General features: G+C 38.4%; 1 protein-coding gene across 24 annotated transcripts in view; it reads left to right on the forward strand.

Annotated features, from left to right (window-relative positions):
* THADA (THADA armadillo repeat containing) overlaps positions 1–12,521 on the forward strand; it is a 356,821-nt gene that overhangs the window by 11,452 nt on the left and 332,848 nt on the right. For all 24 annotated transcript variants that reach the window (XM_077959640.1, XM_077959647.1, XM_077959639.1 and 21 more), the window contains 6 exons: positions 2,228–2,415; positions 5,496–5,590; positions 6,843–7,063; positions 9,093–9,784; positions 11,130–11,308; positions 12,263–12,418. In XM_077959640.1, the coding sequence (XP_077815766.1) occupies positions 2,228–2,415; positions 5,496–5,590; positions 6,843–7,063; positions 9,093–9,784; positions 11,130–11,308; positions 12,263–12,418 (1,531 nt within the window). The remainder of the gene's footprint in view (positions 1–2,227; positions 2,416–5,495; positions 5,591–6,842; positions 7,064–9,092; positions 9,785–11,129; positions 11,309–12,262; positions 12,419–12,521) is intronic.

Below are 12,521 nucleotides of genomic sequence, written 5' to 3' on the forward strand. Positions count from 1 at the left end.
CTTTTTGAATTTGCGTATTCTAGGTGATTCTTATGAATCATATAATATTTGTCCTTTTGTATCAGGCTGATTTCATTTATGTTTCCTTTTTTTTTTTTTTTTTTTTTTATTGAGACAAGTTCTGGCTCTGTCACCCAAGCTGGAGTGCAGGATCGTGGCTAACTGCAACTTCTGCCCCCCAAGCTCAAGCGATCCTTCCACCTCAGCCTCTGGAGTAGCTGGGACCACAGACGTCCACCACTATGCCCTGTTTTTATATTTTTGGTAGAAATAGGGTTTCACCATGTCGCCCTGGCTGGTTTCAAACTCCTAAGCTCAAGCAGTGCCCCTGCCCCAGCCCCACAAAGTTCTGGGATTACAGGTGTGTTTTCAAGGGTCATCCACGTTTGTAGCATATATCAGAATTTCATTCCTTTTTGTGGCCGAATAATATCCCATTGTATGTGTAGACCACATGTTAATCCGTCTGTCGATGGACATTTGGTCTGTTTCTACCTTTAGGCTATTGTGAATAATTTTGCTATAAACATTGATGTACAAGTATATCTTTGAGTCTCTGCTTTTAGCTCTTTTGGGTATATACATAAGAGTGGACTCATAAGATAATTCTATGTTGAAGTTTTTGAGAAACTACCAAGTTGTTTTTCCTAACTTTTGCCTTAATAGGATTATTCTGTGTTTTGCTGTGTTGAGAACTGACTGAGAGGGAAGGACAGAAGCTGCAAGAGACCAGTTAGGAGGCTATGGCAGTAACCCAAGGGAGAGATGAGAGTGGCTCAGGCCAAGATACAGCAATGGAGTTGGTCTGATTCTAGATGTATTTTGAAGGTAGAACCAACAGGATTTTCCTATAGATGAAATGGAGAGGAGGGGCGGCAAGGATGATTACAGTGTTTTTGTAGGATAAAGATGCAGCAGGTACAGCAGATTTGGAGTTGAAGATAAGTTCACTTATTTAGAGATGTCTGTTAGACATCCAAGTAAAAATATCGGGAAGTTAGATATGCCAGAAAGGAATTAGACAGAGGTCTGGGTTGGAGATAAAAATTTGGGAATTATCAGCACGTAGATTATAATTTAAAGCTGATGAACTAAAGAGATCAGCAAGGGAGAGAATTAGATGGAGAAAAGAAGAGGAATAAAGACTGAGTCCTGGACTTTCCTAACGTAAAAAGATTAGGGAGAAGAGGATGAATTAGTGAAGGTATCTGAGAAGGAGTGCTGGTGAAGTAGGGGAAAATCTGCGAGAGAGCCTGACATTTTAGAAGTCAGGGAGGGGCCGGACATGGTTTCTCACACCTGTAATCTCAGCACTTTGGAAGGCCGAGGCAGGCGGATCACTTGAGTTCAGGAGTTCGAGACCAGCCTGGCCAACATGGCAAAACCCCTGTCTCTACTAAAAATATAAAAATTAGCCGGGCATGATGGCTTGCTTGTAATCCCAGCTACTTGGGAGGATGAGGTAGTAGAATTGCTTGAACCTGGGAAGTGGAGGTTGCAGTGAGCCCAGATTGCACCACTGCACTCCAGCCTGGGCGACAGAGCGAGACTCTATCTCAAAAAAGAAAAAAAAAAGCCAGGGAGGGAAAATATATCAACGTTGAGAGAGTGTTCAAGTTTGTAAGTTATGTCATTCTTTTTTTTTTTTTTTTTTTTTTTTTAAATATGATGTCTTGCTTTGTCGCCCAGCTGGAGTGCAATGGTGCCATCTTGGCTCACTGCACCCTCTGCCTCTGGGGTTCAAGTGATTCTCCTGCCTCAGCCCCCTGAGTAGCTGGGATTACAGGCATGTACCACCACACCTGGCTAATTTTTGTATTTTTAGTAGACACACGGTTTCGCCATGTTGGCCAAGCTGGTCCCAACTGCAGACCTCAAATGATCTGCCTGCCTCGGCCTCCCAAAGTGCTGGGATTACAGGTGTGAGCCACTTCACCCAGCCCAAGTTCTGTCATTCATTCTTGATTTCTTACCTTTGCCCTAGAAGAAGTAAAGTTAGTTGTTGGCTGAGAAAGAGGGACATGTTGATAAGTAAAGGGTGTTGAAAGTTTGCAGTTAGTATCCACATAATTGGAATGTTTGTAGGAATGGAAGAGAGAGGAATAAATTATCATAATTTAAAATTGATTTCGGGCCTTTGAGGAATGTATTTATTTTGCTGGGAATTAGAAATGTTTACATTTTTGTTTGAATTTCCTTTTGTAATAATGTCTTTTCTTCTTTATAGAAAATGTGCTGGAAATCATATTATTCAAACACAGTTGATGAATGACTTATTGGTAGGCATTAGAGTTTCAATGATGTTAGTACAGAAAGTACAAGATTTCCAGGGAAATCTTTGGAAGGCTTCCAATTCTCCCATATGGCAAAATATGTGTGGATTGCTGAGTATTTTTACCAAGTTTTTAAGCGATGGTAAGTGTAACAAATTATATACAAATGATATATAATTGACAGTTAAAATTGAGTGCCAATCAGCTTTTCCTACTAACAGTATGAAAAGTGATACTTAACTAAGGTGTGGAATGTATCCTTACTCAGCCTCCCAAAATGGAGGGAGGCCCTGCATTACATGATTTTATTTTATTTTATTTTATTTTTTTTGAGACCGAATCTCACTCTGCTGCCCAGACTAGAGTGTAGTGGCGTGATGTTGGTTCACTGCAACCTCCACATCTTGGGTTTCACCTCCCAGGTTCAAGCGATTCTCGTGCCTCAGCTTCTGAGTAGCTGGGATTACAGGAGGGTGCCGCCACACCTGACAAATTTTTTGTATTTTTAGTAGAGACAGGGTTTCGTCATGTTGGCCAGGCTGTTCTCAAACTCCTTGCCTCAAGTGATCTGCTCACCTTGGCCTCCCAAAGTGCTGGGATTATATGTGTGAGCCACTGTGCCTAGCCTGAGTAGCTGAGTTCTATTTCTTGCCTTGGAAGATAGGTTCAAGGGTGATCACTTTTAAATAATTTATTAAGCTATAAATTTGTTTTCTGTCACTTTTTTTGAATCTGTGGTTTATTATTATAAGATTAACAAAAAGTGATACCTAACACAAGTATTTATATAAAAAGTTGAATTATTCTCTTTTCACCTCCCATTCTATATGGTAATATATGTATGAATGTAACTTAATTAAAAACATGCTAATGGATCTCTTTAGAGCTCTTGTTAGTGAAAAACAATAACTGACTCTGGTTTTGCTAGGCTGATTGGAAAACAATAGCATCTCATTGTTTGTGTTTTTTTTTTTGTCTGTGATGGATTCTGTCTCTGTTGCCCACACTGGAGTGCAGTGGCGCGATCTTGGCTCACTGCAACCTCTGCCTCCCAGATTCAAGTGATTCTCCTGCCTCAGTCTCCCGAGTAGCTGGGATTACAGGTGTGCACCACCATGCCTGGCTAATTTTTTTTTTTTTTTTTTTTGTATTTTTAGTACAGATGGGGTTTCACCATGTTGGCCAGGCTGGTCTAGAACTCCTGACCTCAGGTGATCTGCCTGCCTTGGCCTCCCAAAGTGCTGGGATTACAGGTGTGAGCCACCGCGCCCAGCCTCTTTGTGTTTTTAACCCTGGTAACGAAAGTCTTAGCTATATTTTGTCCAATTAGTATTTCCATTTTTCTTTTTGCCTGAGTTCTCAGGTATTGAAAGGAAAGTAGTTGAAGTTACTTTTATTAAGACGTAACTTACAGAAAACTTTTCAGAGGTTATTTACTTTTTAAAAGAGGACTGTGTTAGTCTAAAAAAGATTCTCTAACTAATGAAATGTAGAGAATACATGATTTTAATATGCTTCAGCCTTGCGTGGTGGCTCATGCCTGTAATCCCAGCACTTTGGGAGGCCAAGGCGGGCTGATCACAAGGTCAAGAGATTGAGACCATTTTGGCCAACGTGGTGAAATCCCGTCTCCACTAAAATACGAAAAAAAAAAAAAATAGCCGGATGTGGCAGCATGCACCTGTAGTCCCAGCTACTCGGGAGGCTGAGGCAGGGGGATCACTTGAACCCAGGAGGCGGAGGTTGCTGTGAGCCAAGATCATGCCACTGCACTGCAGCCTGGTGACAGAGCAAGACTCTGTCTCAAAAAAAAAAAAAAAAAAAAAGAAATAGCTTCTTTTCTGAAAAGTTGATGGCACCTAATCAGTACTATTCTTTTCTAGCATTTTGAAGTTCATGATCAGTAAAGTGTTTAGCTGCAAGTAACTGAAAACCAAACCTCCTTTCCCACATAAGAAGTTCAGAGACAGTTGATCCTGAACTGGTATAGGCAGTGTATGACCCACACATTTTCTGCTTTTCTGCTGTGCCATCTTCAGCAGGTTGGCTTTCTCCCACGTTTATTGCCTTGTGATTGCCATATGACTGCTGTAGCTCCAGATGTGTATTCAAGGCAGGAAGAAGGAAGGCCAGTTGCGTCTTTACTTTTAATCAGGATATTCAAGTGACTGGCTTACATCCAATTGGCCTGAACCCTCTTATATACTTACCTTTAGTTGCAAAGAAGATTGAAGAAGCAGGTATCCAGCTTTTGGCTGGGCATGTGGCTTCCCCAATCAAAGTCACAGTTTTGTTATCAGGGATAAAGGGCAGAATGGATATTTAGTACGTAGTTTATGATGTCATACTTCTTTCCCCAGGTTGAACAATTCACCATGGTATTAGAGGCTAATAGAGATAAAACAAAAAGAAGATACCAAGTCAAAACTGGTTGCTATGGGTACAGTGTCAGTGCTAGCAAAGTTTGTAGTTAGCACTTATGTACATTCTTTACACAAGCCCTGAAATCTCTTTTTGAAAAAGTCTATGTCTGTGGTGATTGGGATACAGAGGCATTGGTGGAGAGGAAGGGACAGGTGGTGTTGCTGTTAGGTGTTCTGGGAAGCAGTAGTTGGAGAGGAAGAAAGTGTATGTTAGAGGAGAGAGGAAGGAATCACATTTATTGAGTATCTATATGCTGGGCTTAAAAGCCTTTATATTCGGCCAGGCGCGGTGGCTCACGCCTGTAATCCCAACACTTTGGGAGGCCGAGGCGGGCGGATCACAAGGTCAAGAGATTGAGACCATCATGGCCAACATGGTGAAACCCTATCTCTACTAAAAATGCAAAAATTAGCTGGGTGTGGTGGCACGCGCCTGTAATTCTACCTATTCGGGAGGCTGAGGCAGGAGAATCGCTTGAACCCGGGAGGTAGAGGTTGCCGTGAGCCAAGATCATGCCACTGCACTCCGACCTGGCAACAGAGTGAGACTGCTTCTAAAAAGCCTTTATATTCATTGTTCATCTAAACCTGACACTGTGTCAGTTAAGAGTTATCCCATTTTACAGAAGAGAAAACAGAGCTTGTGGGATTTAAAATAATTTATGTAAGACCTATTCACCCAGGAAGTGGTCAGACTAGAAATTGTAGCCAGGCCTATCTGGCTGCTCAGCATCTGCTCTTTCCACTGTAACAGAATATTCATTATTTAACATAAGCTGTCTTCTTTTTTGCCAAATAGATGATCTATTACAGACTGTACAGAGCACATCTGGATTAGCTATTATTCTTTTTATTAAGACTATGTTTCACCCATCTGAAAAGATTCCTCATTTGGTAAGTGCATCTCCTTTTTAGAATTGTACTTTATTGAGAGTTAGAGTATGTTTAAAAAATATTTTTGGCTTGGTGCAGTGGCTCACACTTATAATCCCAACACTTTGGGTGGCCAAGGCAGGCGGGTCACTTGAGGCCAGGAGTTTGAGATTAGCCTGGGGAGTTTAGCTACACCTTGTCTCTACAAAAAATAAAAAAGTTAGCTGGATATGGTGGTGCACACCTGTAGTCCCAGCTCTTGAGAGGTTGAGGTGGGAGGATCGCTTGAGCCCAGGAGTTTAAGGCTGCAGTGAGATAAGATTGCACCAGCCTGGGCAGCAGAGTGAGACTTAAAAAAAAAATTAAAAATATTTTTAAAGAAGGGAATTAAAAGAATTTTTTTTGCATTGTCTGGTTCCTTCTGATGACCCTTTTCTCTTATAAGAGACAATTCCAAAATTTCAGATAAAGCGACAATAACAAGAAGACAATAACAGTCACCTGTAAGTCCATCTCACAAAGATAATCACTATAAACATTTTTGATGTATATTCTTTTAGTTTTTTCTAGTGCTGTTTGTTCAGTGTCATCTCTCATTAATATGTTAAAAGATATTTTTAATGTTAAAATTATGCATATTAATGTATAGATACATACACAGTAATAACTTTTCTGATAAATGTGTTTTTTATTAAGTATAACCCAAATCATGTACTTTAGACAGGAAGCATGCTAGATAGAGTCAATTTTTCAGTAAATTTGCTTCTTATAGAAAGTATAATTTGATAATTTAGGCCACAATCCTTGTATTTTTTACTAGTAGGTTTCTTTTTTTGCTTGCTATATTATATGGAAACTTATTTTATCTTTTTACCTTACCTTAGAAAAATATATGTGCATTATTTTATGAGATCACACAAAGTAATTATCTTTGAATAAGATGAAGATGTTTATTTCTCAAATCACCTCTAAAAGCATTTGTTTAAAAAAAAAAACCCCCAAAAAAAGAGTTGTTAAGCTTATCCACCTGCAGGTGGCGATGTGTTGTGCTCTGCCAGTACATTCCAACCAGCAAAATCATTCACGTACTTGATGTAATTTTATTCCTTTAATACTAATATAATAATAATGACATTTGTGGGTATTTTATCTTTGGGTTTAGTCATTTTTCCTAGGATTTTTCAGGGGAAAGAGATGTTTGGGTTTGTATTTTGAAATATCTCTGAAAAGTTTTAAAAGCTTTATGTGTATTAGCTCTGCTATATTTTTCCAGATTAGCAGTGTGCTTCTTCATTCAGTGGACTGCACCAGCGTCCCCGAGTGGTTTATGAGCAGTTGCAGAAGCCTCTGTTGTGGTAACGTCTCTGGGTCAGCTGTCTTATTCCTATGTCAGGGGACACTTGCCATGTTGGACTGGCAGAATGGGAGCATGGGTCGGAGTGGGGAGGCCCTTCTCTTGGATACCGCACATGTTTTGTTCACCTTGAGTTCACAGTGAGTTTTGATGCTATTGTCTCATATTTTGTTTCACTTGTAAGACATTTAAAAGATGTAGTCCAAAAGCTAGAGTGGCTTGTGCCTGTAATCCCAGCTACCGTCCCGGTAGGCTGAGGTAAGAGGATCACTTGAGGCCAGGAGTTCAAAACCAGCCTGGGTGACATAGTGAGACCCTCTCTGTACAAAACTTTTAAAACTTAGCTGGGTGTGGTGGCATGCACCTGTAGTCTCAGCTACTTGGGAGGCTGAGGTGGGAAGATTGCCTGAGCCCAGGAGGCCAAGGATGCAGTGAGGTATGATTGTGCCACTGCACTCAAGCCTGGGTGACAGAGTGAGATCCTATCTCAAAAAAATAAATAAATGAAATTATTGCTGTAGGTTAGCCAGTGAGGAACATTTCTAAAATTAATTTTTAACATTTTCAATGTTATCATTTTTTAAAACTATAAAAGTTTTATATGTATAGTACTTTAGAATTTATAAAGAACTTCAACATAGGTAATCTAACGTGATCCTCATATGTCTACTATGTAGGATAAGAAATCTAATTTGTTGAATGGGCAAAGGGAGACTTAGAAAAGTAAATGCTTACCTAAGAGCATATTGCTAATAAGAACCTGAGACAGCAATATTAGAAGGTCTTCTGACTTCATGGGGCTGTATTTTGTATTTTTGTGGTGTTTTTGCCATAATAGCTGAAAGTGATCACATATATGAAATGTCAAAACATATATACAGCTTGATAATAATAAACATATGAATAAAGGAGGAAAATTAAAATAATTTTTTACATACTGGAGCCATAATTAATATATTATGCAATTCATAAATTTAAAGTGTACAATTCACTTTATTAGCTTATTCACAGAGTTGTACAACCACCAGCATTTCAAAAATTAATTTTTAATATTCTTCATGCTATCTTTTTTCTTTAAAACATTTTTTCAAATTTGTTTTTACCATCGTTTTTTAAAACTATAAAAATTTCTACATGTGTAGTGCTTTAGAATTTATGAAGAACATTAACATAGGTAATCTAAAGTGATCCTCACAAGTCTGATAAACTGTCAACATTTCTAAAATTTCTTAAACATAAAAGTTAATTCAAACAACTTCAGAATATTTTTATCACAGAGAAGCCCCATTCCCCCAACCATCTCCAACCCTTGGCTTTCCTTATGTTTTAAATTACATGTATAGGCCAGGCATGGTGGCTCACGCCTGTAATCCCAGGTGTGCAAATCTCAGGCAGGTGGATCACTTGAGGTCAGGAGTTCAACACCAACCTGGTCAACATGGTGAAACCCCGTCTCTGCTAAAAATGCAAAAAATTAGCCAGGTGTCGTGGCATGTGCCTGTCATCCCAGCTACTGGGGAGGCTGAGGCAGGAGAATCGCTTGAACCTGGGAGGCAGGAGTTGCAGTGAGCCGAGATTGTGCCCCTGTGCTCCAGCCAGGGTGACAGAGCAAGACCCCGTCTCAAAAATAAATAAATAAATAAATAAATAAATAAATAAATTACACATGTAATCATCATCACAATCAAGAGAGTGAATATTTCCATCATCCCCCAAATTTCCCTATGTCCTTTCCTGGACTATTATCATTATTTTTGAGACAAAGTCTGTTACCCAGGCTGGAGTGTAGTGGTGTGAGCACAGCTCACTGCAGTCTCACTTGTGAGCTCAAGCAATCCTCCCACCTCAGCCTCCCAAGTAGCTGGGATTGCAGGTGTGTGTCACCACACCCAGCTAATTTTTAAAATTTTTATAGAGATGGGGTTTCACTATATTGCTTAGGCTGGTCTTGAACTCCTTTCTGGATTACTTTTTACAAGGTAAAAAGATTCATACACAAATTTGAGATCGATTTTGTCTTTACTTGTAGTTTTTTGTTCTTGTAAATTTAATAATTGAAATTTGTGCTCATTCTTTGTATTTAATATTTTTAAAGTCTAAATTGTTCTAAAATGAAATTTATTTTACTAATCAGTTTACAATAATGGATCATGGCTTGTTTTTCTTCAGGATTAAAGAGCCAACGCTGGAAATGTTTCTGTCTAGAATCATGGCATCCTGGACTAATTCAGCCATACAAGTCCTTGAATCAAGTTCCCCCAGCCTAAGGGACAGCCTGAATGGGAATTCAAGTATAGTTGGGAGACTTTTGGAATATGTCTATACCCATTGGGAACATCCATTGGATGCTCTAAGACACCAAACCAAAATCATGTTCAAAAACCTTCTCCAAATGCACCGGCTCACTGTGGAAGGTGCAGGTTTGGTCCCTGATCCTTTCTTTGTGAAACTGACTGAGTGTCTTCTGCGATTGGAATGGCATATTAAAGGAAAGTACATGTGCCTTGGTTGTTTGGTAGAGTGCATAGGAATTGAACATATTCTGGCTATAGATAAAACTATTCCATCTCAAATCTTAGAGGTGATGGGGGACCAGTCATTGGTACCTTATGCAAGTGACCTCTTGGAAACCATGTTTAAAAATCATAAGAGTCATTTGAAATCCCAGACTGCTGAGAGTTCTTGGATTGACCAGTGGCATGAGACTTGGGTTTCTCCTCTCCTTTTTATACTGTGTGAAGGAAACTTGGATCAAAAATCTTACGTGATTGATTATTACTTGCCAAAATTACTAAGTTACAGCCCTGAAAGCTTACAGTACATGGTAAAGATTCTTCAGACTTCTATTGATGCTAAAACTGGTAAGAAAAATGCATTTTTGTTTTAGTAATTTCTAATTATAATACTTAAATGTAGGTAGCTATGCAGATGCTAATCATATTTAAATTTAAATACCACTTCTATAAATAGTAAAGGAGGAGATTAATGATAGATGTCTCAGTTTGAAACGAATGTTCCTGTATAAAGCTGAATGGAGTTTTTTGGCTGAAGTCATTTCTACAAGCTAAAGAATAATTCCACTTACAATGATAAACTTTCCTTTATTACAGGGTTTTAATTCATTTTTTCAAGTTCTGAATTTATTTTGTTGTATTACTGGAATAAAAGTTTGTGTGTCTTATATAATGTGCTTATTCAAGTGATTGAAACAATAATTAAAAACTGTGTTAGGCAAGGTTAAAGACAGGTAACTTGGCAGTAGCAAGTTCTTTTCTCTGGGGAAGTGACAAAATTCAGAGGCATGATCTCAAGAAATAGCCATCTATAGTTATTTACAATAGGGGTAGACATCCCATTGAAACTCACAAACCCTACAGGAATCACTGCAAATTCAAGCATAATTCAGGATGTGTAAAGTGATGATCATGACACATTGTATAAATCTTAAAATTATTATATTGTTTAACAAAGCAAAAATGTATTGTACAGTGTGATTTTAAGAAATATTTTCAACTAAAATTGTTAAAAACTTTCAGTACTTCAAAGAGTAGCCATGAGGTAGCAGGAAAATTTGATTCCTGTATGTGAAAATAAGCCATTTTTTGTAATTTTTGACAACAGTTGTTCTTGACTTTTTGAAAAGCCATCTGAAATTCAGGATTCAAGAATCTGTTCTGAAGTAAGGTTGTCTTTATTTTTATATCAAGTTGCCCTGTCTTCCTGGTAATGGCTGATGTGCTAGCGTCTCAAACCAGCAGACTGTTTGTGTTCCTTTTTAAATCTTCTTTACTAGTGAAAAACAGTCACTCTAAAATGTGCAGAGAGGTTCAGTGTTTACTTTTAGAGCAATAATAAGTCTGTAGCCACTGATGTGTTTATTTCTCCACCTGATTTTTTTTCCTGATTTACTTCCTGATTCATTTTCTAAGTGTTAGGGAAAAAGTAAAAATGTTAGCAGGTAAATAATGATTTGTTTATGTTAACAATAAGAGAATTATGCTTACCTGAAACGATTGACAAAAGGACAAATCATTTTAAATAATGATTTATTTTAGAATAGGAACTTTAATTTATGTTAGAAATGAGTTTAAAATGTGATTTTCATTTATTGAAATAAAATGTTAATTGGAAACACGAAAATTAGCAGCTGATAATTATAGTAGTCATTGCATAATATGGTAATGGTCTTTGTTACTGTGCTTTCAGGACAAGAGCAATCTTTCCCATCCTTAGGGTCTTGTAATAGCAGGGGGGCTCTGGGAGCTTTGATGGCATGTCTGCGAATAGCTAGAGCTCATGGACATCTTCAGTCTGCTACTGATACCTGGGAGAACCTCGTGTCTGGTGCAAGAATAAAGCAAGGCTTAATTCATCAGCATTGTCAAGTAAGTAAAGAAAATTACCTGGATTTGTAGGTGCAGTAGATCCCTTTCATGTAGCAGTTCAATGTAGAGGCCCCTACATTATGTCCTACACTGTTTTAGGGAGTTCATAAAGAGAATGAGTAGAAACCCTAGTCTCCCAACTAAACTTTCAGTAGACCCTTTCTTCAAGCTACTGCAGGTTTCGTTGAGGATGTAAGAAAACTTGCATAAAACAACTGGAAACTCTTAGAACTGACAGTACAGATACAAGCATGCCATCATGTGCCCTTAAATACATAAGGACTTGCTTGGGAGGCTCAGAAGAGACTGATCAGAGCAGGTGGTGCTTGATTAGGAAAGTGATAGATACGATTAGAAAAGAGGAAGCCTTGGAGCAGCATACAAAATGGAGGGACCCAAATGAGCAAGGTCTGGAGGATGATTAAGAACATTGCTTATCGGGGTGGAGTGTTTTGGACATTTTTTGGAAAGGTCTAATGTTAGGCTAAAAACTTCATTGGTTCCCAGACACCAGCTGGTTTTATGAAGCTAAACCAAAGCCACTCTGTTTTCAGCAAGGAATTACATTAGTGGAAACATGAATTTCCAGAGTGGGAGCAGAAAGAAACCAGGAAACCAGTTAGAAGTGCCTGGCAGTAATTTAAGAGTGAGGTGATGGGGTAAAGGGGGTCACTGGAAAAAAAGAGAAAAAGGAATGAAGCTGAGCATTACCATGGAATAAAAATCTTTGATTGTTGCATTTTATAAATCCCCAATTTACACGTTTAATAAAAAAATTGTATAGGAAATAACACAAGGATCTTTGAGATTAAGAAACCTTTCTGAGGTACCTATTGGTGAACTGAAGTTTATTTTTTTCCTTTTGTAGCCTATGTAAGTAATTAAACAATTCAAGTGATTTAGGTTTTGCTTTTTTCTTGGAAAATTAATGTTTTATTGCTTGATGTTTTTTAGGTAAGGATAGATACATTAGGCTTGCTTTGTGAAAGTAATCGAAGCACAGAAATTGTTTCCATGGAAGAAATGCAGTGGATTCAGTTCTTTATTACATACAATCTTAACAGCCAGTCTCCAGGAGTGCGGCAACAGATCTGTTCACTTCTTAAAAAGGTAGAATTTCCCATCAGAAGGCATAGGGAAGTGGTGAACTTTGTTTGGGAAATGGTTTTTAAAAAGAGCCCAGATTTTGGGAGCATGTGGGAATGGTCATGGA

The sequence above is a fragment of the Macaca mulatta genome, chromosome 13, assembly GCF_049350105.2.
Source record: "Macaca mulatta isolate MMU2019108-1 chromosome 13, T2T-MMU8v2.0, whole genome shotgun sequence".
Classification (NCBI taxonomy): domain Eukaryota; kingdom Metazoa; phylum Chordata; class Mammalia; order Primates; family Cercopithecidae; genus Macaca; species Macaca mulatta.